Here is a 26,463-nt window from a genome sequence, read left to right as displayed (position 1 = left end):
TTAAGATTGTAGACTTGCTGGTGAATTTTATCTCCCGGTGTTTGACCCTTGACCTCCAGACCCCAACCCCACAGCTGACTTGGCTACTACAACTGACAAGAATGTTGTCTGAGCATAAGACACTTTACCACGCTCTCTTCACCAGATTCCTCTGTCTCGTTCACCAGGTCAGTACGTACCAACATAGTTTATATCAAAGAACAGATCGATATTTACCAGGTCAGTACGTACCAACACAGTTGATATCAAACAACAGATATTTACCAGGTCAGTACATACCAACACAGTTTATATCAAACAACTGATATTTACCAGGTCAGTACGTACCAACACAGTTGATATCAAACAACAGATATTTACCAGGTCAGTACATACCAACACAGTTGATATCAAACAACAGATATTTACCAGGTCAGTACATACCAACACAGTTTATATCAAACAACTGATATTTACCAGGTCAGTACGTACCAACACAGTTGATATCAAACAACAGATATTTACCAGGTCAGTACATACCAACACAGTTAATATAAAAAACAGATATTTACCAGGTCAGTATGACCCAACTCAGTTTATATCAAAGAACAGATATTTACCAGGTCAGTACATACCAACACAGTTTATATCAAACAACTGATATTTACCAGGTCAGTACGTAACAACACAGTTGATATCAAACAACAGATATTTACCAGGTCAATACATACCAACACAGTTGATATAAAAAAACTGATATTTACCAGGTCAGTATGACCCAACACAGTTTATATCAAAGAACAGATATTTACCAGGTCAGTACATACCAACACAGTTGATATCAAACAACAGATATTTACCAGGTCAGTACATACCAACACAGTTGATATCAAATTACAGATATTTACCAGGTCAGTACGTACCAACTCAGTTGATAACAAACAACAGATATTTACCAGGTTAGTACGACCCAACACAACTGATATTTAAGGTTATCTGTGCTTCAGTCTCACTGAAGTTTACCAAATATTCCCATTAATTTTCTAGGATTTTTGTTTATTTCCAGGGCCAAAACTTGAAGGATCATCACTTGACTGGATTGTCTGCTCTTGCTGCATGTCTCGCTGTGTTGCAGCCGCTGTTTGGCATCGTCACCGTTGATGTCTGCAGTGTGTGTCAGTCACACAAATCCACTGGCAGCTTCCTCGACGTTCTCTTAGATGTGTTTCCCTATTGGACAGCTGCTTCAGCCGAGCTATACTGGAGGTGGCCATGTTTTGTCTTGTTCATAACTCACCGAAAGTGTTTTTTGACAAATGTCAGGAATAAGCTAGGCAAGAGGTTTTGTGAGAACTGACCGTGCAACGAGTGAGCGCTTTACCAGTGGGCTACGCCTCGCCCCCATAATAAGCGTGGGATTCCTGCTGATAAAGCTTTAAGATTCCTCAAAATAACTTTATAAATTCCTGAAACTAATTTTGATGAGTTGTCATCACTACTAGAGTGAGTAAGGAGTTGTATCGCATGTTTCTGTCACTGACAAGTAATCATGTATCACTGACCTGCGATTTGTGTCCAGGACAGCATGCTTGAACCCTAATTGAATATAAGTACAGAAATAAATTGACTGAGTAAATGAAAGGCAATATTTTTAATGACCTTTTTTTGATACTTTCAAATCCTCATTACTTGTTTTTTTTTTTTTTTTTTTTTGTTGCAGATTTTGGTCCCAGTACCTGAAGTTTGTGTTCCTGCAGTTTGAGAGGGTGTCGTCGTGTTACCGTGACGATCGACACGGGGTCATTCCAGCAGATCTGACGAGAAAGGTTTATAGTTTGTTTGTTTTATCTTTCTGTGAACAAGGAGCGGGACGTAGCCCAATGGTAAAGCCCTCGCTCGATGCGCGGTCGGTCTGGGATCTATCCCCGTCGGTGGGCCCATTGGGCTATTTCTTGCTCCAGCCAGTGCACCACAACTGGTATATCAAAACTCAAGGGGTGGTATGTACTATACTGTCTGTGGGATGGTGCATATAAAAGATCTTTTTACTGCTAATCAAAAAGAGTAGCCCATGAAGTGACGACTGCGGGTTTCCTCTCTCAATATCTGTGTGGTTCTTAACCATATGTCTGACGCCATATGTGTTGAGTGCATTGTTAAATAAAACATTTCTTTCTTTTTTTATGTGAACACAACTTGATTGTGAGATGCATGTCTCGTGGTTGTTAAGGGGTGGTATGTTTGATATCTTTATGTGAACACAACTTGATTGTGAGATGCATGTCTCGTGGTTGTTAAGGGGTGGTATGTTTGATATCTTTATGTGAACACAACTTGATTCTGAGTTGCATGTCTCGTGGTTGTTAAGGGGTGGTATGTTTTATATCTTTATGTGAACACAACTTGATTCTGAGTTGCATGTCTCGTGGTTGTTAAGGGGTGGTATGTTTTATATCTTTATGTGAACACAACTTGATTCTGAGTTGCATGTCTCGTGGTTGTTAAGGGGTGGGATGTTTGATATCTTTATGTGAACACAACTTGATTCTGAGTTGCATGTCTCGTGGTTGTTAAGGGGTGGGATGTTTGATATCTTTATGTGAACACAACTTGATTCTGAGTTGCATGTCTCGTGGTTGTTAAGGGGTGGGATGTTTGATATCTTTATGTGAACACAACTTGATTGTGAGATGCATGTCTCGTGGTTGTTAAGGGGTGGTATGTTTGATATCTTTATGTGAACACAACTTGATTCTGAGTTGCATGTCTCGTGGTTGTTAAGGGGTGGTATGTTTTATATCTTTATGTGAACACAACTTGATTCTGAGTTGCATGTCTCGTGGTTGTTAAGGGGTGGTATGTTTTATATCTTTATGTGAACACAACTTGATTCTGAGTTGCATGTCTCGTGGTTGTTAAGGGGTGGGATGTTTGATATCTTTATGTGAACACAACTTGATTCTGAGTTGCATGTCTCGTGGTTGTTAGTTGCATGTCTCGTGGGGTGGGATGTTTGATATCTTTATGTGAACACAACTTGATTCTGAGTTGCATGTCTCGTGGTTGTTAAGGGGTGGGATGTTTGATATCTTTATGTGAACACAACTTGATTCTGAGTTGCATGTCTCGTGGTTGTTAAGGGGTGTGATGTTTGATATCTTTATGTGAACACAACTTGATTCTGAGTTGCATGTCTCGTGGTTGTTAAGGGGTGTGATGTTTGATATCTTTATGTGAACACAACTTGATTGTGAGTTGCATGTCTCGTGGTTGTTAAGGGGTGGGATGTTTGATATCTTTATGTGAACATTTCTTGATTCTGAGTTGCATGTCTCCTGGTTGTTAAGGGGTGGGATGTTTGATATCTTTATGTGAACACAACTTGATTGTGAGATGCATGTCTCGTGGTTGTTAAGGGGTGGTATGTTTGATATCTTTATGTGAACACAACTTGATTGTGAGATGCATGTCTCGTGGTTGTTAAGGGGTGGTATGTTTGATATCTTTATGTGAACACAACTTGATTCTGAGTTGCATGTCTCGTGGTTGTTAAGGGGTGGTATGTTTTATATCTTTATGTGAACACAACTTGATTCTGAGTTGCATGTCTCGTGGTTGTTAAGGGGTGGTATGTTTTATATCTTTATGTGAACACAACTTGATTCTGAGTTACATGTCTCGTGGTTGTTAAGGGGTGGGATGTTTGATATCTTTATGTGAACACAACTTGATTCTGAGTTGCATGTCTCGTGGTTGTTAAGGGGTGGGATGTTTGATATCTTTATGTGAACACAACTTGATTCTGAGTTGCATGTCTCGTGGTTGTTAAGGGGTGGGATGTTTGATATCTTTATGTGAACACAACTTGATTCTGAGTTGCATGTCTCGTGGTTGTTAAGGAACACAACTTGTGTGATGTTTGATATCTTTATGTGAACACAACTTGATTCTGAGTTGCATGTCTCGTGGTTGTTAAGGGGTGTGATGTAAGGGGTGATGTTTGATATCTTTATGTGAACACAACTTGATTGTGAGTTGCATGTCTCGTGGTTGTTAAGGGGTGGGATGTTTGATATCTTTATGTGAACATTTCTTGATTCTGAGTTGCATGTCTCGTGGTTGTTAAGGGGTGGTATGTTTGATATCTTTATGTGAACACAACTTGATTCTGAGTTGCATGTCTCGTGGTTGTTAAGGGGTGGTATGTTTTATATCTTTATGTGAACACAACTTGATTCTGAGTTGCATGTCTCGTGGTTGTTAAGGGGTGGTATGTTTTATATCTTTATGTGAACACAACTTGATTCTGAGTTGCATGTCTCGTGGTTGTTAAGGGGTGGGATGTTTGATATCTTTATGTGAACACAACTTGATTCTGAGTTGCATGTCTCGTGGTTGTTAAGGGGTGGGATGTTTGATATCTTTATGTGAACACAACTTGATTCTGAGTTGCATGTCTCGTGGTTGTTAAGGGGTGGGATGTTTGATATCTTTATGTGAACACAACTTGATTCTGAGTTGCATGTCTCGTGGTTGTTAAGGGGTGTGATGTTTGATATCTTTATGTGAACACAACTTGATTCTGAGTTGCATGTCTCGTGGTTGTTAAGGGGTGGGATGTTTGATATCTTTATGTGAACACAACTTGATTCTGAGTTGCATGTCTCGTGGTTGTTAAGGGGTGGGATGTTTTATATGTTTATGTGAACACAACTTGATTCTGAGTTGCATGTCTCGTGGTTATTAAGGGGTGTGATGTTTGATATCTTTATGTGAACACAACTTGATTCTGAGTTGCATGTCTCCTGGTTGGTAAGCGGTGTGATGTTTGATATCTTTATGTGAACACAACTTGTTTCTGAGTTGCATATCTCGTGGTTGTTAAGGGGTGGGATGTTTGATATCTTTATGTGAACACAACTTGATTCTGAGTTGCATGTCTCGTGGTTGTTAAGGGGTGGGATGTTTTATATGTTTATGTGAACACAACTTGATTCTGAGTTGCATGTCACGTGGTTGTTAAGGGGTGGGATGTTTGATATCTTTATGTGAACACAACTTGATTCTGAGTTGCATGTCTCCTGGTTGTTAAGGGGTGTGATTTAACTCAGTGTTAGCTCTAGGATTTAAACTGTTTCAACTTGGGACCTTGTTCACAAAACTGTCTTAAGCATTGCAATAGCGCAATGGCCTCATATCCTCTTACGGTTTTCAGACATGTTCACAAAATCTTTGCCGTTTGTAATAATGCAGCGATCTAGTAAAGGACAACCAAAATACGTAGAAATTTGTGAGAAGTCTGGAGCTCCCCTAAATCATTTCACAGAGACACAAAGTTTTTGGAATTAAACAGACTCATAAATTAGACATTTACAACACTGTAGAATGCACATGAGTTATTAAAACATTGTGGCTGCCTTTAAGATGTATGACTTGATTAGTTACAGTTATATTAACAAAAACTTAGATAGGTACATGTAAGTGTTTTGTTTAGGATTATTGCCTTGACTCTGGTGCAGTTTGAAGCTTTGTGTATTATACCCATTTATGTGTGTATTTTTTCAGTTTACCTTCCTGTGTTGGAGATTTCTGCCTCACCTCAGAACACACGGTCACAGTGGGGATGTTCGCTCTGACCACAAGACACAGCCACATGTCACATGTCTGTCACACAAGTTTGACGAGATGCTGCCACATGTCATATATCTGTCAGACAGGTTCCAGCAGTGTGTCAGGGACATTCAGGTGATCATAAAACTCCAATGTTAATGTTCATTGTGATGGTTCACTAACAAGTGGTCCTACTCACCCGTACAACACTGGTATTGTTCAGGTGATCATAAAACTCCAATGTTAATGTTCTTTGTGATGGCCCACTACAAAGTGGTCCCACTCACCTGTACAACACTGTAGTTGTAGTTAAGTAGATCTATTCTCGGGATCTAGTATTGTAGTAACTATTTCTTGTTAATCTTCCAGCATGCCTAAATCCAATAGTAGATCTATTCTCGGGATCTAGTGTTGTCGTAGCTATCTTGTTAATCTTCGGCCTAAATCCAATAGTAGTCTATTCTCGGGATCTAGTGTTGTCGTAGCTATTTCTTGTTAATCTTCCAGCATGCCTAAATCCAATAGTAGATCTATTCTCGGGATCTAGTATTGTAGTAACTATTTCTTGTTAATCTTCCAGCATGCCTAAACCCAATAGTAGATCTATTCTCGGGATCTAGTATTGTAACTATTTCTTGTTAATCTTCCAGCATGCCTAAATCCAATAGTAGATCTATTCTCGGGATCTAGTATTGTAGTAACTATTTCTTGTTAATCTTCCAGCATGCCTAAATCCAATAGTAGATCTATTCTCGGGATCTAGTCTCGGGATCTAGTTGTAGTAACTATTTCTTGTTAATCTTCCAGCATGCCTAAATCCAATAGTAGATCTATTCTCGGGATCTTATGTAAATCCAATAGTAGATCTATTCTCGGGATCTAGTATTGTAGTAACTATTTCTTGTTAATCTTCCAGCATGCTGTGGATCCTACCAAGTTCTGTAATGTCTTAGATGACTCTGAATTAAATTCTGTACTTAATGTTTCTATTCCAAAATAAAGTGTGGTTGTTATGGTAACTATCATACTAATACTATTTGAAAGTGGAATCATTAGACTGTTGTGTTGGTTTCAGATTGATTTCGACAGCTGGATCAACTTTGAAATTACTATTTCCCCAGATGATGATAACCTTAGCTATTTTGAAAGGTAATGATTTTTAAATGACTATTTCCCCAGATGATGATAACCTTAGCTATTTTCAAAGGTAATGACTTTGAAATTACTATTTCCCCAGATGATAATAACCTTAGCTATTTTGAAAGGTAATTATTTTGAAATGACTATTTCCCCCAAACAATGATAACCTTAACTATTTTCAAAGGTGATAATTATTAGTACACTAGTCACCTTATACATAAATTACTGTGTTCTCAGAAATAATTCGCTATCAATGAAGTTCTTAAAATATTTTAATATATGCATGTATGCTGTAAATTTGAAAGAGTAGAAAAATCAAAGTGCAACTGTGTTATTAGTTTTATGTGGCATGTGTTGCTAATTATAATGTTTGGGATTAGCATATTTTATTACATTTGCACCATACTTTATTTCTTGCAGATATTTTTTAATTTGAACCATTATAAGTTTTACAGATAATAAATGCATTGACATTAATGTTACAGTCACATATCCACCGATTCAGGATAAGGCGCCCGTACGGGACCAAATTTCGGGGGAAATTTGCAAAATCTCACGGTGGCCGCAAGGGTGCCATGGTTATCCTGTGGGTGCCTTGGCGTTTTTCCATGCCGTAGGGCGCATCGGAAGATTTTAGCGTGGAGTTCCCGATGTGTTATATAAATTTTTATTGGCCGTAAACCCGTAGACACGTTGTATACAGCATCGCACGGGCCCAGTACGGCCCCTGCAACATTCGTACGGATGCTGTACGATTTTGGGACTGAATTTCAGGCCCCTCAAATCGTATAGCACCCATATGAATTCCAAGATCATCGTACGAGTATCTTACGATATCCATGCGAGTCCCTGTGTAAAAATCGTACGGGTATCTCACGGCTCCTGTCCGACTGCCATGCAGTGTCCATAGGATTATCCTGCGGTACCCTTGCAGCTTACCCACGGGTGCCTCACGATTGGAGTCGAGAAAAGGGCACCGCGCGGGCCCCGCTGAATATGTGACTGCTAAATCATAGAAATCCGCCGTAGGTAGAAAAAATCGTACGGGACCAGGTGGATATGTGACTGTAGCATAACTTAGAATACTACTCAACTTGAGTAATGATGTGGTGAGTTATCCAATTGAAACATTATTATTGCATATGAAAGATGTGAAGTAAACTATCACTTACTGGATTCTTTCTGTTTGATCCTTTTTCTGACTACAGACGGGCGTTCCACGAGTGGGTGATTCACCAGCACTTCCTACAGGCCAAGGAGGTTGATGGAGGGTTTAACTATAACCACACTAGACTGTCCACCGTTCTCTTCCAGGCAGTGTTGAAGTGTCACATGAGGTATGGTCTTGTCTGCTTAACTATAACCACACTAGACTGTCCTCCGTTCTCTTCCAGGCAGTGTTGAACTGTCACATGAGGTATGGTCATGTCTGCTTAACTATAACCACACTAGACTGTCCTCCGTTCTCTTCCAGGCAGTGTTGAACTGTCACATGAGGTATGATCATGTCTGCTTACCTATAACCACACTAGACTGTCCTTTCTCTTCCAGGCAGTGTTTAACTGTCACATGAGGTATGGTCATGTCTGCTTAACTATAACCATACCAGACTGTCCTCCGCTCTCTTCCAGGCAGTGTTGAAGTTTCACATGAGATATGGTCATGTCTGCTTAACTATAACCACACTAGACTGTCCTCCGTTCTCTTCCAGTCAGTGTTGAAGTTTCACATGAGATATGGTCATGTCTGTACAATGGGTTAGTATTATATACCAGGGCTTCTAGAATTTTTTTAATTCCACTAGCCATGGGATCAGTGATTTAAAACATTTACTAGCCACGATTAAATATTCACTAGCCCTACTTTACTTTAAGTTAATACAATTTTACTAAATAATAGTAATAATCAGATATGTCACCTAAAGAGGGAGACAGAGTTTAAAAACACTAACATTGAGGGTTGGTGTGGTGTCAGGATATTTATATATACAAAATAGACTTAACTGCCACATTTGACAAATTAGTTTTTCACTAGCCGTCGGGCATGGCAATAGTAGTTATTTACTAGCCCAACATTGAATATCACTAGCCATGGGAGTGGGGCTACCATAGTCTAGAAGCCCTGTATATGCACATAAGAAGGATTGTAGTTATATGGACATTGTACCTGTTGTCGAGTGTACCTCACAAATGGCTAGTTTTACCTACACATGTATAATAGGAGCAGAATCTCACTCAGTAAAGCGCTCACCTGAGTTCTGCCATCACAGGATCGAACTATCTCAGTGGACCCATTCTTTGAGGGTTTTTTCCTTCCAACCTTTTTTTTTTTTAATGACACTACTAGAGCTCTTTGATTTATTAATCATCGGCTGTTGGATATCAAACATGTGGTGATTTTGACATATAATTTTAGAGGGGAAACCTGTTACATTTTTCCATTAATAGCAAGGGATCTTTTATATGCACCATCCCACAGACAGGATAGCATATACTGTGGCCTGTAACCAGTTGTGATGCACTGCCTGGAACAAGCAATAGCCCAATGGGGATCAAAGCCAAACCAACCTGGTGGTACTGAGTGGGTACCTGGTGGTACTGAGTGGGTACCTGGTGGTACTGAGTGGGTACCTGGTGGTACTGAGTGGGTACCTGGTGCTATGGAGTGGGTACCTGGTGCTATCCAGTGGCTACCTGGTGCTATCGAGTGGTTACCTGGTGGTATTGAGTGGCTACCCGATGGTATTGAGTGGCTACTTCGTGGTATTGAGTGGCTACTTGGTGGTATTGAGTGGCAACCTGGTGCTATTGAGTGGGTACCCGGTGCTATTGAGTGGCAACCCGGTGGTATTGAGTGGCTACCCGGTGGTATTAGTGGCTATCTGGTGGTATTGAGTGCTTACCTGGTGCTATCCAGTGGCTACCTGGTGCTATTGAGTGAGTAGCCGGTGCTATTGAGTGGCTACCGGGTTGTATTGAGTGGTTACTTGGTGGTATTGAATGGCTACCTGGTGGTATTGAGTGGTTACCTGGTGGTATTGAGTGGCTACTTGGTGGTATTGAGTGGCTACTTGGTGGTATTGAGTGGCAACCTGATGCTATTGAGTGGGTACCTGGTGCTATTGAGTGGGTACCTGGTGCTGCTGAGTGGCTACCCGGTGGTATTGAGTGGCTACCCGGTGGTATTGAGTGGCTACCCGGTGGTATTGAGTGGCTACCCGGTGGTATTGAGTGGTTACTTGGTGGTATTGAGTGGCTACCTGGTGGTATTGAGTGGTTACTTGGTGCTATTGAGTGGGTACCTGGTGCTATCCAGTGGCTACCTGGTGCTATCCAGTGGCTACCTGGTGCTATCCAGTGGCTACCCGGTGGTATCGAGTGGCTACCCGGTGGTATTGAGTGGCTACTTCGTGGTATTGAGTGGCTACTTGGTGGTATTGAGTGGTGGTATTGAGTGGCTACTTGGTGGTATTGAGTGGCAACCTGGTGCTATTGAGTGGCTACCCAGTGCTATTGAGTGGTTACCCGGTGGTATTGAGTGGCTACCCGGTGGTATTGAGTGGCTACCCGGTGGTATTGAGTGGCAACCCGGTGGTATTGATTGGCTACACGGTGGTATTGAGTGGCTACACGATGGTATTGAGTGGCTACCCGGTGGTATTGAGTGGCTATCTGGTGGTATTGAGTGGTTACCTGGTGCTATCCAGTGGCTACCCGGTGCTATTGAGTGGGTACCCAGTGCTATTGAGTGGCTACCGGGTTGTATTGAGTGGTTATCTGGTGGTATCCAGTGTCTTCCTTGGTGCTATTGAGTGGGTACCCGGTGCTATTGAGTGGCTACCGGGTGGTATTGAGTGGTTACCTGGTGGTATTGAGTGGCTACCCGGTGGTATTGAGTGGCTACCCGGTGGTATTGAGTGGTTACCCGGTGGTATTGAGTGGTTACCCGGTGGTATTGAGTGGCTACCCGGTGGTATTGAGTGGTTACCTGGTGGTATTGAGTGGTTACCTGGTGCTATTGAGTGGCTACCGGGTGGTATTGAGTGGTTACCTGATGGTATTGATTGGCTACCTGGTGGTATTGAGTGGCTACCCGGTGGTATTGAGTGGTTACCCGGTGGTATTGAGTGGCTACCTGGTGGTATTGAGTGGTTACCTGGTGGTATTGAGTGGCTACCTGGTGGTATTGAGTGGTTACCTGGTGGTATTGAGTGGCTACCTGGTGGTATTGAGTGGTTACCTGGTGGTATTGAGTGGCTACCTGGTGGTATTGAGTGGTTACCTGGTGGTATAACATGCTATCCTAAGACCATTTCAACTGTTTGGGCTGTCTATTAGTGGGTTAGTGGTTAGTGAGAGAGAAGTCGGTTAAGTGGCCTTACACCTACCCATTGAGCCGGTACCGGGAGGTGAACCCAGTACCTACCACTCTTCTGATAGCTTAAGCACTACACCACAGAGGCCGGTTATCTGTATCCTGGAATGTTTTACAATTTGATGGAGGTTGGTATATTGTGGTTGCTGGTTGTTGAATGAATTTTTTATAAAGTTGCTTGCTTACAAATTTTAAAATTGAAAAACTATGTAAAGACATCTTTATACAAATGTATACTAATGCACATTGCAGAAGATTAATTTTCCAGTGACGGACTGATAATTTTTTCTTTCTCAAAAAAGGTCATCTTGTGAAGGAATTCCAGCATGTGCTCGCTGCAAGAAGAAGGGAGATCACTCCTGTAAGACAAATGGACTAGAATTCCTCTCCTTCCTCCAGGTAAAGTGTATTTTGAGTTTGAGAGAATGGAGTTATGTGTTTTATACCTGACATGGATCTGATTTGAAATGAATGTGGTGGGACGTAGCTCAGTGATAAAGTATTATCCAGATGTGTGGTCGGTCTGGGATCGATTCCCATCGGTGGACTCGTTGAGCTATTTCTCGTTCCAGCCAGTGCACCACGACTGGTACATCAAAGGCTGTGGTATGTGCTGCCCTGTCTATGGCATGGTGCATATAGAAGATCCCTTGCTACAAATGGAAAAATGTTGCGGGTTTCCTCTCTAAGACTATATGTCAGAATTAATAAATATTTGACATCCAAAAGCTGATGATTAATAAATCAATGTGCTATATTGGTCTTGTTTTAACAAAACAAACTATATTTTAACTTTTTAAAATTTAATGATTCCCAGGTCTGTTGTTTGTGAATTATGTTTACTGTCAAACATTCCTTTCCTTTCTGAATTTTGTTTCACAGATCTTAGTTCATCATTTGTCAAGTGTTGAGGAGACTCCTGCTATTCCATGGTTGCTACGACAACTGGACAAGTTCCTGAGCTCTGGTAATCGGGACAACTCCATTCTGGAACAAGCGAAGATCGGTGTTTTCTTCAGGTATATAAAGAATATGATATAACACAAACATCTAGCTTATAATCATGGACATCAGTGTTTTGTTCAGGTATATAAACAATATGATATTACGCAAACATCTTGCTTTTTTTTCAAGTATATAAACAATATGATATAACACAAACATCTTGCTTTTCTTCAGGTATATAAACAATATGATATAACGCAAACATCTTGCTTTTCTTCGGGTATATAAACATGTGATATAACGCAAACATCTTGCTTTTCTTCAGGTATATAAACAATATGATATAACGCAAACATCTTGCTTTTCTTCAGGTATATAAACAATATGATATAACGCAAACATCTTGCTTTTCTTCAGGTATATAAACATGTGATATAACGCAAACATCTTGCTTTTCTTCAGGTATATAAACAATGTGATATAACGCAAACATCTTGCTTTTCTTCAGGTATATAAACAATATGATATAACGCAAACATCTTGCTTTTCTTCGGTATATAAACAATATGATATAACGCAAACATCTTGCTTTTCTTCAGGTATATAAACAATGTGATATAACGCAAACATCTTGCTTTTCTTCAGGTATATAAACAATGTGATATAACGCAAACATCTTGCTTTTCTTCAGGTATATAAACAATATGATATAACGAAAACATCTACATGTAGCTTATAATGGAGATTGTCAGTGTTTTCTTCAGGTGTATAAACAATATGATATAACATAAATGTCTAGCTTATACCGGTGAATATAGGTGTTTTCTTCGGGTCTATAAAGAATATGATATAACTCAAACATCAGGACCCATATTCACAAAATATCGTAAGCCTAGTTTTACACGTAAACGTAAATCTACGACTGAAGAGCTATTCACGAAACAACGAAAACTTAAGTTACGTGTAAAGTTGGACGTAAATATAAAAGTGCCTCAGGTTGCAACTAACGCTGCACGTAAGTTGTGTACATTAATAAATCAAGCACGATCGTCGTTATTTACTATTATTTACGGAAACTAGCAGTATTTCCAATAAATGAAGCAGTTTGCGATGACGAACGCCCACGGATTGAACATATTTTTGTTCATGATCGAACGGATATTTTCAACTCGGCCAATTTCTCCTGAGTTATCTTTTCCTTTTTAAGAAATGTCCTCAAGTTCGTACCAAAACGCGGATCCCCACCAATACCAAAATGCCATGGTTCACTGTTCGCAATGTTATTGTTAGCAGACGACAAAGAAAATTGCATTTTGCGCATTTGTTATTTACCCGGTAGCCATCGTTTCTAATGTGTTTTTATTAATTACTCCAGTGAGTGTGTTAAATCGTAGATTTACGTCCAACTAAGTTACGTTTACATTTACGACCATCTTTGAGAATAAGGTGCTTCTTGCACGTAAACGTAAATCTACGGCAGACGTAAGTGCTAGTCGTAGACGTAAATTTACACTTTTTTGTGAATATGGGTCCTGGCTTATAGTGGAGAATGTCTAGCTTCATAAAAATAAAGGTGAAGACATGAGGTTTAAGACTAGCATCTCAGTACCTGACTGGGAGCGAGTAGATCCCAGTACCTGACTGGGAGCGAGTACATCCCGGTACCTGACTGGGAGCGAGTCCATCCCGGTACCTGACTGGGAGCGAGTCCATCCCGGTACCTGACTGGGAGCGAGTGCATCCCGGTACCTGACTGGGAGCGAGTGCATCCCGGTACCTGACTGGGAGCGAGTGCATCCCGGTACCTGACTGGGAGCGAGTGCATCCCGGTACCTGACTGGGAGCGAGTGCATCCCGGTACCTGACTGGGAGGGAATACATCCCGGTACCTGACTGGGAGCGAGTAGATCCCGGTACCTGACTGGGAGCGAGTACATCCCGGTACCTGACTGGGAGCGAGTACATCCCGGTACCTGACTGGGAGCGAGTACATCCCGGTACCTGACTGGGAGCGATAGATCCCGGTACCTGACTGGGAGCGAGTAGATCCCGGTACCTGACTGGGAGCGAGTACATCCCGGTACCTGACTGGGAGCGAGTACATCCCGGTACCTGACTGGGAGCGAGTAGATCCCGGTACTTGACTGGGAGCGAGTAGATCCCGGTACCTGACTGGGAGCGAGTGCATCCCGGTACCTGACTGGGAGCGAGTGCATCCCGGTACCTGACTGGGAGCGAGTGCATCCCGGTACCTGACTGGGAGCGAGTGCATCCCGGTACCTGACTGGGTACCTGACTGGGAGCGAGTGCATCCCGGTACCTGACTGGGAGCGAGTGCATCCCAGTACCTGACTGGGTACCTGACTGGGAGCGAGTACATCCCGGTACCTGACTGGGAGCGAGTACATCCCGGTACCTGACTGGGAGCGAGTACATCCCGGTACCTGACTGGGAGCGAGTACATCCCGGTACCTGACTGGGAGCGAGTACATCCCGGTACCTGACTGGGAGCGAGTACATCCCGGTACCTGACTGGGAGCGAGTACATCCCGGTACCTGACTGGGAGCGAGTACATCCCGGTACCTGACTGGGAGCGAGTACATCCCGGTACCTGACTGGGAGCGAGTACATCCCGGTACCTGACTGGGAGTGAATACATCCCGGTACCTGACTGGGAGCGAGTAGATCCAGGTACCTGACTGGGAGCGAGTACATCCCGGTACCTGACTGGGAGCGAGTACATCCCGGTACCTGACTGGGAGCGAGTACATCCCGGTACCTGACTGGGAGCGAGTGCATCCCAGTACCTGACTGGGTACCTGACTGGGAGCGAGTACATCCCGGTACCTGACTGGGAGCGAGTACATCCCAGTACCTGACTGGGAGCGAGTACATCCCGGTACCTGACTGGGAGCGAGTACATCCCGGTACCTGACTGGGAGCGAGTGCATCCCAGTACCTGACTGGGTACCTGACTAGGAGCGAGTACATCCCGGTACCTGACTGGGAGCGAGTACATCCCGGTACCTGACTGGGAGCGAGTACATCCCGGTACCTGACTGGGAGCGAGTACATCCCGGTACCTGACTGGGAGCGAATACATCCCGGTACCTGACTGGGAGCGAGTACATCCCGGTACCTGACTGGGAGCGAGTACATCCCGGTACCTGACTGGGAGCGAGTAGATCCCGGTACCTGACTGGGAGCGAGTACATCCCGGTACCTGACTGGGAGCGAGTACATCCCGGTACCTGACTGGGAGCGAGTACATCCCGGTACCTGACTGGGAGCGAGTGCATCCCAGTACCTGACTGGGTACCTGACTGGGAGCGAGTACATCCCGGTACCTGACTGGGAGCGAGTACATCCCGGTACCTGACTGGGAGCGAGTACATCCCGGTACCTGACTGGGAGCGAGTACATCCCGGTACCTGACTGGGAGCGAGTAGATCCCGGTACCTGACTGGGAGCGAGTAGATCCCGGTACCTGACTGGGAGCGAGTACATCCCGGTACCTGACTGGGAGCGAGTACATCCCGGTACCTGACTGGGAGCGACTGCATCCCTGTACCTGACTGGGTACCTGACTGGGAGCGAGTACATCCCGGTACCTGACTGGGAGCGAGTACATCCCGGTACCTGACTGGGAGCGAGTGCATCCCAGTACCTGACTGGGTACCTGACTGGGAGCGAGTACATCCCGGTACCTGACTGGGAGCGAGTACATCCCGGTACCTGACTGGGAGCGAGTGCATCCCAGTACCTGACTGGGTACCTGACTGGGAGCGAGTACATCCCGGTACCTGACTGGGAGCGAGTACATCCCGGTACCTGACTGGGAGCGAGTACATCTCAGTACCTGACTGGGAGCGAGTACATCCCGGTACCTGACTGGGAGTGAATACATCCCGGTACCTGACTGGGAGCGAGTACATCCCAGTACCTGACTGGGAGCGAGTGCATCCCAGTACCTGACTGGGTACCTGACTGGGAGCGAGTACATCCCGGTACCTGACTGGGAGCGAGTGCATCCCGGTACCTGACTGGGAGCGAGTGCATCCCGGTACCTGACTGGGAGCGAGTGCATCCCGGTACCTGACTGGGAGCGAGTGCATCCCGGTATCTGACTGGGAGCGAGTGCATCCCGGTACCTGACTGGGAGCGAGTGCATCCCGGTACCTGACTGGGAGCGAGTGCATCCCTGTACCTGACTGGGAGCGAGTGCATCCCTGTACCTGACTGGGAGCGAGTGCATCCCTGTACCTGACTGGGAGCGAGTGCATCCCGGTACTGACTGGGAGCGAGTGCATCCCGGTACCTGACTGGGAGCGAGTGCATCCCGGTACCTGACTGGGAGCGAGTGCATCCCTGTACCTGACTGGGAGCGAGTGCATCCCGGTACCTGACTGGGAGCGAGTGCATCCCGGTACCTGACTGGGAGCGAGTGCATCCCGGTACCTGACTGGGAGCGAGTACATCCCGGTACCTGACTGGGAGCGAGTACATCCCGGTACCTGACTGGGAGCGAGTACATCCCGGTACCTGACTGGGAGTGAATACATCCCGTTACTTGACTCGCTCCCGGTCAGGTACCGGGATGCACTCGCTCCCGGTCAGGTACCGGGATGCACTCGCTCCCGGTCAGGTACCGGGATGTACTCCCTCCCGGTCAGGTACCGCTCCCGGTCAGGTACAGGGATGTACTCGCTCCCGGTCAGGTACAGGGATGTACTCGCTCCCAGTCAGGTACCGGGATGTACTCGCTCCAGTCAGGTACCGGGATGTACTCGCTCCCAGTCAGGTACCGGGATGTACTCGCTCCCAGTCAGGTACCGGGATGTACTCGCTCCCAGTCAGGTACCCAGTCAGGTACTGGGATGTACTCGCTCCCAGTCAGGTACTGAGATGTACTCGCTCCCAGTCAGGTACCGGGATGTACTCGCTCCCAGTCAGGTACCGGGATGTACTCGCTCCCAGTCAGGTACCGGGATGTACTCGCTCCCAGTCAGGTACCGGGATGTACTCGCTCCCAGTCAGGTACCCAGTCAGGTACTGGGATGTACTCACTCCCAGTCAGGTACTGAGATGTACTCGCTCCCAGTCAGGTACCGGGATGTACTCGCTCCCAGTCAGGTACCGGGATGTACTCGCTCCCAGTCAGGTACCCAGTCAGGTACTGGGATGTACTCGCTCCCAGTCAGGTACTGGGATGTACTCACTCCCAGTCAGGTACCGGGATGTACTCGCTCCCAGTCAGGTACTGGGATGTACTCGCTCCCAGTCAGGTACCGGGATGTACTCGCTCCCAGTCAGGTACCCAGTCAGGTACTGGGATGTACTCGCTCCCAGTCAGGTACTGGGATGCACTCGCTCCCAGTCAGGTACCGGGATGTACTCGCTCCCAGTCAGGTACCGGGATGTACTCGCTCCCAGTCAGGTACCCAGTCAGGTACTGGGATGTACTCGCTCCCAGTCAGGTACCCAGTCAGGTACCGGGATGTACTCGCTCCCAGTCAGGTACCCAGTCAGGTACTGGGATGTACTCGCTCCCAGTCAGGTACCCAGTCAGGTACCCAGTCAGGTACCGGGATGTACTCGCTCCCAGTCAGGTACCCAGTCAGGTACTGGGATGTACTCGCTCCCAGTCAGGTACTGGGATGTACTCGCTCCCAGTCAGGTACTGGGATGTACTCACTCCCAGTCAGGTACCGGGATGTACTCGCTCCCAGTCAGGTACCCAGTCACGTACTGGGATGTACTCGCTCCCAGTCAGGTACTGGGATGCACTCGCTCCCAGTCAGGTACCGGGATGTACTCGCTCCCAGTCAGGTACCGGGATGTACTCGCTCCCAGTCAGGTACCCAGTCAGGTACTGGGATGTACTCGCTCCCAGTCAGGTACCCAGTCAGGTACCGGGATGTACTCGCTCCCAGTCAGGTACCGGGATGTACTCGCTCCCAGTCAGGTACCCAGTCAGGTACTGGGATGTACTCGCTCCCAGTCAGGTACTGGGATGTACTCGCTCCCAGTCAGGTACCGGGATGTACTCACTCCCAGTCTCAGTACCTGATTGCTAGCGAGTACATCCCAGTACCTCCCACCCCCTTAATGTGATCTGTGGAACTGCCCTGACCTGTTTCTTCTTGCAGGGTGGTCAGTGTTCTTCCTCCACACCTGTTTCTCTCCGACCAGCTTGGCATTCTGCCAGACCAACAAACTATGCAAGAAGTTATATCTCGTGTGGAGCGATACATGGTATGTATAACAAATACACAATACATATATCAAATGCAGACAGTACATACGTATAGCAAATACACACACTGCATGATAAGTATAGCAAATACACACAAGAAATAATAAGTATAGCAAATGCACATACTACATGTTAACTATAGGAAATACAAACACTACATAAGTATAGGAAATACACACATTACATGATACGTATAGTAAATACTTGATAAATATAGCAAGTACACACACTACATGATGGATATAGCAAATACACACACTATATGATGAATATAGCAAATACACACACTAGATGATAAATGTAGCAAATACACACACTACATGATGAATATAGCAAATGCACACACTAGATGATAAATGTAGCAAATACACACACTACATGATGAATATAGCAAATGCACACACTAGATGATAAATATACCAAATACACACTACATGATTAATATACATGTAGGAAATACACACACTTCATGATAAGTATAGCAAATACACACACTACATGATGAATATAGGAAATACACACACTACATGATAAGTATAGCAAATATACACACTACATGATGAATGTAGGAAATACACACACTACATGATGAATATAGCAAATACACACTACATGATAAGTATAGCAAATACACACACTACATGATAAGTATAGCAAATATACACACTACATGATGAATATAGCAAATACACACACTACATGATAAGTATAGCAAATACACACACTACATGATGAATATAGGAAATACACTACATGATAAATATAGCAAATACACACACTACATGATAACTATAGCAAATACACACACTATATGATGAATATAGCAAATATACACACTACATGATGAATATAGCAAATATAAACACTACATGGTGAATATAGCAAATATACACACTACATGATGAATATAGCAAATACACACTACAGGATGCAAATACACACACTGCATGATGAATATAGTAAATACACACACTACGTGATGCAAATACACACACTACATGATGAATATAGCAAATACACACTACATGATGAATGTAGCAAATACACACACTACATGATGAATATACATGTAGCAAATACACACACTACATGATGAATATAGCAAATACACACTACATGATGAATATAGCAAATACACACACTACATGATGAATATAGCAAATACACACACTACATGATGAATATAGCAAATATACACACTACATGATGAATATAGCAAATATACACACTACATGATAAGTGTAGTTAATATACGCACTACATGATAAGTATAGCAAATACACGCACTACATGATAAGTATAGCAAATACACACTGTGCATGATAACTATAGCAAATACACACACCAGGGTATGCACTTTGGATTATTTTTTGACTGACCAATCGGGGCCACTCACAGCAACACTTTGACTCACCCGTACAATTTTTGAATGGCCCGTGACCGAAGTTCGTTAAAAAAAGAACTTACGTAAATTGCACTTTAAAAACATGTTATCATATCATACAAACAATAATAACACAAAAGAAGGAAACAGAATTTGTTTTAGTTTTATTACAAACTGTTGTAATTAAATTATAATTATTATATTGTCACGGGACCCACACCATCAAACATCTGGAATGTTTTACCAAGGCTCGGTCTTGGAATGAATACGGTGCTTTTATGGCCATATGACAAGGAATTTAAAAATGTTTTATTAAGCTGACAGCAATCTATACAAACAGTAATCACATCCACTAGAGAAATAAACACCCAAGTTAAAGGCATAATACAATAATGTGAGCTAGTATCATTTGTTAATGTGAGTGAGTCAATATCAAACAGGGAAATAATTACAAAACCTTCCTACCCCAAATCTAAGGGTTTTTAAGCTCTATCATCCTCTTTTAGGTGACATACATGTATCTGATTATTACTATTAGTAAAATGTTATTTATTAAAAAAATATAAAAAAATTAATCACTGATCCCATGGCTAGTGGATTTTTATAAAGTTCTAGAAGCTCTGATACCTATTGAGAATTCATGAAGTACCTTTACGTATACTATGCCTATTGTGAATTCATGAATTACCTTTACGTATACTATGCCTATTGTGAATTCATTAATCACCTATAAATATACTATGCCTATTGAGAATCCATGAATCACCTTTATGTATACTATGCCTATTTTGAATTCATAAATCACCTTTATATATACTCTGCCTATTGAGAATTCATGAATCACCTTTACTTATACTATGCCTATTGAGAATTCATGAATCACCTTTACATATACTATGCCTATTGAGAATTCATGAATCACCTTTACGTATCCTCTGCCTATTGAGAATTCATGAATTACCTTTACGTATTTTATGCCTATTGAGAATTTATGAATCACCTTTACATATACTATGCCTATTGAGAATTCATGAATTATCTTTACGTATTTTATGCCTATTGAGAATTCTTGAATCACCTTTACTTATCTTATGCCTATTGAGAATTTATGAGTCATCTTTTATGTATACTATGCCTATTAAGAATTTATGAATCACCTTTACGTATACTATGCCTATGGAGAATTCATGAATCAACTTTACCTGTACTATGCCTATTGAGAATTCACGAATTACCTTTATGTATACTATGCCTATTGAGAATTCATGAAGTACCTTTATGTATACTATGCCTATTGAGAATTCATGAAGTACCTTTACGTATACTATGCCTATTGAGAATTCATGAATTACCTTTACGTATACTATGCCTATTGAGAATTCATGAATCAACTTTACCTGTACTATGCCTATTGAGAATTCATGAATTACCTTTACATATACTATGCCTATTGAGAATTCATGAATCAACTTTACCTGTACTATGCCTATTGAGAATTCATGAATTACCTTTATGTATTTTATGCCTATTGAGAATTCTTGAATCACCTTTACTTATACTATGCCTATTGAGAATTCATGTATCACCTTTATGTATACTATGCCTATTAAGAATTCATGAATCACCTTTATGTATACTCTGCCTATTGAGAATTCGTGAAACACCTTTACTTATACTATGCCTATTGAGAATTCATGTATCACCTTTATGTATACTATGCCTATTGAGAATTCATGAATCACCTTTATGTATACTATGCCTATTGAGAATTCATGAATTACCTTTACTTATACTATGCCTATTGAGAATTCATGAATTACCGTTACGTTGTAATTTTAGAAAAAGAAACAAATCTTCGTTAGAAAACAAAATACAGTGGACTCTGTCTAAACTGGACTCACTTAGTACCATCAAAATACGTGTAGTCCGGTTTACATAGAGGACCAGTTTAGTCAGAGTTTATCCAGAGTTACATGTATGGTTCTTGAATGATCAACAATGACATTTGAACCCATGGATGGTTGGGAAACGGTCATACAAGCCAGACACAATAAAACAGTTAATCTTTCTTTTGAAACTTTACCACCTTTCGCCGCCTGAGTTTTATAAGTGAGGGTTTTGTCAGGTAACGCTCAAAAGAACAGTCCGGTCTCTTCACAATTGAAGATATGCTTGGAGTCGAAAATCTCCAATTATCGTTGGTAGGCGTGTTTTGTAATCGTCAACAATGTCATGATTGACACCTGCACTTTCCCCGCTAACTTTGAATTGTTCGATGTTAAAACGAGTTTTCCACGACGTCAGCCAACCCTCTGATGCTTTAAAGTCTGCTATGCCAAGCTGCTCGGCGAACTGAAGAGCCTTTTCTTTTAAAATTGGGCTGGAAGTTGGTAGAGTTTTAGATCTTGCCTGACAGAGTCCACTGTATGTCAAATGTGTATATAGGGTGTATACTACCAAATCAAATCCCATAGACGACAATAGTAACATATGTGGCTAAAACTCCTACCTGCAACGTATCAACCGACATAAACGCCACATTGGTACTAGATGAAATAAAATTGCACTTTTTTTTTACCCAGATGAAATTATTATTTTTTTACAACCAACACACTCACATTTATAACCAATCACAGGACTTGTGGTGTTCACTTCTCTATCAAAAGTTCGGTGCACCTCGAACTTTGACCCAGCCGGAAGTTATTTGGTTTAGTACTACCTATATTGCCAACTATTACGTAAAGTGTTTTATGTGGGCTGATGGCCTACACACAGAAATGAATAAACGTTTATTAATGGCAAGTGTAAGGCCTTATTTTACCACCTGGTTACCTTGTTTGTTTTTTATTTCCAGATTCATCTTGTGGAGGGTTGTGCGCTGTCGATTTCTGTCACGTCTTATCTTCTGCAGGTGAGTTAATTTTCCTGGGTATCATTCATTCAGATTAATTCATTGCTCCTCGTCCTTTTGGGTTTAACAACGATCACTCTTGTTAGGAGTAACTGGACATGAGATAAAGGGGAGAGAGTGGTATGTGGTTGATCAACTACACACAGTCGTGTTTTAACACTCTCTTTGTTTGTCTGCTTGTCTGCCTGTCTGTCTGTCTGTCTGTCTGCATGTCTGTCTCCATCCTGCATATAGTTTTAAGGACTTTTTTTCTTCAATTTTGTGTATAGATTTATTAAGTACTGTTACAAATCAAGTTTGAATTCCATGCCGACTTACTCATTTTTGACAGTTATGGTCCTTGAACTTTTAAGGTTTAAATTGTTATATTTCAGGGTATAATTAGTTTGTTATATTTCAGGGTGTAATTAGTTTGTTATATTCCAGGGTGTAATTAGTTTGTTATATTTCAGGGTGTAATTAGTTTGTTATATTTCAGGGTCTTATTAGTTTGTTATAATTCAGGGTGTAATTAGTTTGTTATATTTCAAGGTGTAATTAGTTTGTTATATTTCAGGGTGTAATTAGTTTGTTATATTTCAGGGTGTAATTAGTTATATTTCAGGGTGTAATTAGTTTGTTATATTTCAGAGTGTAATTAGTTTGTTATATTTCAAGGTGTAATTAGTTTGTTATATTTCAAGGTGTAATTAGTTTGTTATATTTCAAGGTGCAATTAGTTTGTTATATTTTAGGGTCTTATTAGTTTGTTATATACTACTCAAAAGAATTTAAGGGTCAAAAGTTTATAACCAAATAAGTTTCAAAGTGTATTAGATTGATGATGTAAACTAAACCAAATTTTTTATTTATTGTTCCATATTTACAAAAAACCACAAATAAACGTCACTGTATACAAGAAAGTCACATGACATGCTGTCAAAGTTGAAGGTTGTCAAACATGGATTTTACACATTAGAACATTCGTTTAATAGTGTGTGAATCCACCCCTGGCGCGAATACACTCGACACATCGTTGCCTCATGCTGTTGATCAGACGTCTGAAGAACTCTTTGGGAATGGCCTGCCACTCTGCCATAAGAAGTTGACCCAGATCATGAAGGTTGGCCGGAGGGGCATGGTTATCCCGAACTCTCCTGCCTAATTCGTCCCAGGCGTGCTCTATTGGGGCCAAGTCAGGCGAATATGCTGGCCAATCCATCCTGGCGATACCTTGTTGTCTGAGAAAGTCCGTTACCACCCTGGTGCGGTGGGGTCTGGCATTGTCATCCTGCAGAACTGCCCCGCCGCCAATCTGCTGAAGGCCTGGGAGAACCAACGGCCGGATAATCTCATTCAGATAGCGGATTCCATTCAGATTGCCATCTACCACATAGAGGGGGGTCCTGTGGTGGATAGAGATGCCGCCCCACACCATGACGCTGCCACCACCGAACCGGTGACGTTGTCTAACGTTAACGTCAGCGAAGCGCTCCCCAGGACGTCTGTAGACACGAACCCGACCGTCGTTGAACTGGAGACTAAACCTGGACTCATCAGTGAACATCACTCGACCCCACTGAACACGTTGCCACCGCAGATGAAGCATGCACCAGTGACGTCTGGCCGTTTTGTGACGTGGTAGGAGTGGTGGTCGAACAGCCTGGCGACGGCAGCGTAGATTATTGGCTCTCAGACGATTGCGTATGGTTTGATCAGACACTCGAGTTCCAGTCGCAGTCCGCAGATTGTCACGTAATCGGCGTGCAGTGGTTGTGTGTTGACGTAGAGCCATATTGGTGATGTAGCGGTCCTCTCTATTTGTAGTGCTTCGGGGTCTTCCCAAACGTGGACGATTTCGAACAGAATTCGTTGCTTGGTACCGTTGCCACAGTCGCCCAACGACACTCTGACTGACACCAAGTCTCAGAGCAACATTTCTTTGCGTATTGCCATCCTGAAGCCAAGTAATAGCCCTTCCTCGATCTTCGATAGTCAGTTGAAGTCGTACCATTGTCAAATTTGGAGTGTGCACCGCACACGAACGCAAGCTCCAATTATACGGAAATTCAGCATTGGGAACATGGAATACACGTGCAAAGCGTGCAAATGAAGCGCTTTGTGAAAAAGCAAGTTATGGGCACTTAGCAGAACTTTCGCTTTCACCCTAATTTACGTGCAAATGTAAGCATGTTTTTGCCATTAGAACTAGTCGACAGTGTCAATGACAGTGGATTTTAATTCATTTATGGGTTGCTTAGACCCACTTTCGTCAAAATGGAACAATACCATGCGTGACATTATGGTCTAGCTAATATAATTGACATTCAGAAAATAATGTCGAAAATATCGTCTGACCCTTAAATTCTTTTGAGTAGTATATTTCAGGGTGTAATTAGTTTGTTATATTTCAAGGTGTAATTAGTTTGTTATATTTCAAGGTGTAATTAGTTTGTTATATTTCAGGGTCTTATTAGTTTGTTATATTTCAAGGTGTAATTAGTTTGTTATATTTCAGGGTCTTATTAGTTTGTTATATTTCAGGGTGTAATTAGTTTGTTATATTTCAGGGTGTAATTAGTTTGTTATATTTCAGGGTGTAATTAGTTTGTTATATTTCAGGGTGTAATTAGTTTGTTATATTTCAGAGTGTAATTAGTTATATTTCAGGGTGTAATTAGTTTGTTATATTTCAGAGTGTAATTAGTTTGTTATATTTCAAGGTGTAATTAGTTTGTTATATTTCAGGGTCTTATTAGTTTGTTATATTTCAGGGTGTAATTAGTTTGTTATATTTCAGGGTGTAATTAGTTTGTTATATTTCAAGGTGTAATTAGTTTGTTATATTTCAAGGTGTAATTAGTTTGTTATATTTCAAGGTGTAATTAGTTTGTTATATTTCAGGGTCTTATTAGTTTGTTATATTTCAGGGTGTAATTAGTTTGTTATATTTCAGGGTGTAATTAGTTTGTTATATTTCAGGGTGTAATTAGTTTGTTATATTTCAAGGTGTAATTAGTTTGTTATATTTCAAGGTGTAATTAGTTTGTTATATTTCAGGGTGTAATTAGTTTGTTATATTTCAGGGTGTAATTAGTTTGTTATATTTCAGGGTGTAATTAGTTTGTTATATTTCAAGGTGTAATTAGTTTGTTATATTTCAGGGTGTAATTAGTTTGTTATATTTCAGGGTCTTATTAGCTTGAGAAGATCTGCTTCCCTAGGTGACACATTGCGGTCTCTCACAACACATCGGCTCATGTCTGTGTCATGTTTGGTGCGTATAACTGGTCACTGAGCACAGAAACCTAACACCAAAACATTGCAAGGGCTGTTTTATCTGCACCGTCGGATAGACAGAACAGTACATACAATGCCACTGGTTGGGATAAAACAATTATAACCCAATGCATTTAGGGTGAGCAAAGGTAGGGCTCTAGCACTAAGCTACATGCCGTCTCCTTATTGTGTATACACAGGTGTATAAGATGGGGGAAAGCAGGGCTTTGGGAGCCCCACTGCAATGACTACTGGTTCACTATGTAACTGTAATTCAGTGAGAGTAAGAGTACAAGGTAGGATTGCATGTTGTAATTGGTTTCTGTAACTCATATTGTTTCATGTAGCAATTATCTCAACAACAGGACTTCTCATCATTACCCCCTCCATCCCGAGTCAGGCCACCGATCTTATCGGAGGTCGGACTCGGGATGGGCGTGTTCGAAACCCTAGTGGTATATGGGCACGTTAAACTAGTTGTCATTATCATCATCATCATTACCTTTTTGGACATCTGTGGATGCATCTGTCAGTAACAGAGGCGGGATGTAGCCCACTGGTAAAGCATTTGCTTAATGCGTGGTCGATCTAGGATCGATCCCTGT

At 42.3% G+C, this 26,463-nt stretch overlaps 1 protein-coding gene across 1 annotated transcript in view; it reads left to right on the top strand.

The window, feature by feature from the left end:
- The window catches only part of LOC121388718 (Fanconi anemia group A protein-like), an 82,943-nt gene that overhangs the window by 44,331 nt on the left and 12,149 nt on the right, over positions 1-26,463 (top strand). Inside the window, exons 22-32 of the mRNA XM_041520186.1 lie at positions 6-167; positions 1,046-1,245; positions 1,700-1,805; positions 5,545-5,724; positions 6,665-6,738; positions 7,938-8,066; positions 11,406-11,502; positions 11,986-12,122; positions 18,199-18,304; positions 22,544-22,600; positions 25,770-25,856. Of these exons, the coding sequence (XP_041376120.1) occupies positions 6-167; positions 1,046-1,245; positions 1,700-1,805; positions 5,545-5,724; positions 6,665-6,738; positions 7,938-8,066; positions 11,406-11,502; positions 11,986-12,122; positions 18,199-18,304; positions 22,544-22,600; positions 25,770-25,856 (1,335 nt within the window). The remainder of the gene's footprint in view (positions 1-5; positions 168-1,045; positions 1,246-1,699; positions 1,806-5,544; positions 5,725-6,664; positions 6,739-7,937; positions 8,067-11,405; positions 11,503-11,985; positions 12,123-18,198; positions 18,305-22,543; positions 22,601-25,769; positions 25,857-26,463) is intronic.

The sequence above is a fragment of the Gigantopelta aegis genome, chromosome 14 (genome assembly GCF_016097555.1).
Source record: "Gigantopelta aegis isolate Gae_Host chromosome 14, Gae_host_genome, whole genome shotgun sequence".
Classification (NCBI taxonomy): domain Eukaryota; kingdom Metazoa; phylum Mollusca; class Gastropoda; order Neomphalida; family Peltospiridae; genus Gigantopelta; species Gigantopelta aegis.
This window is presented reverse-complemented; position numbering and strand designations above follow the sequence as displayed.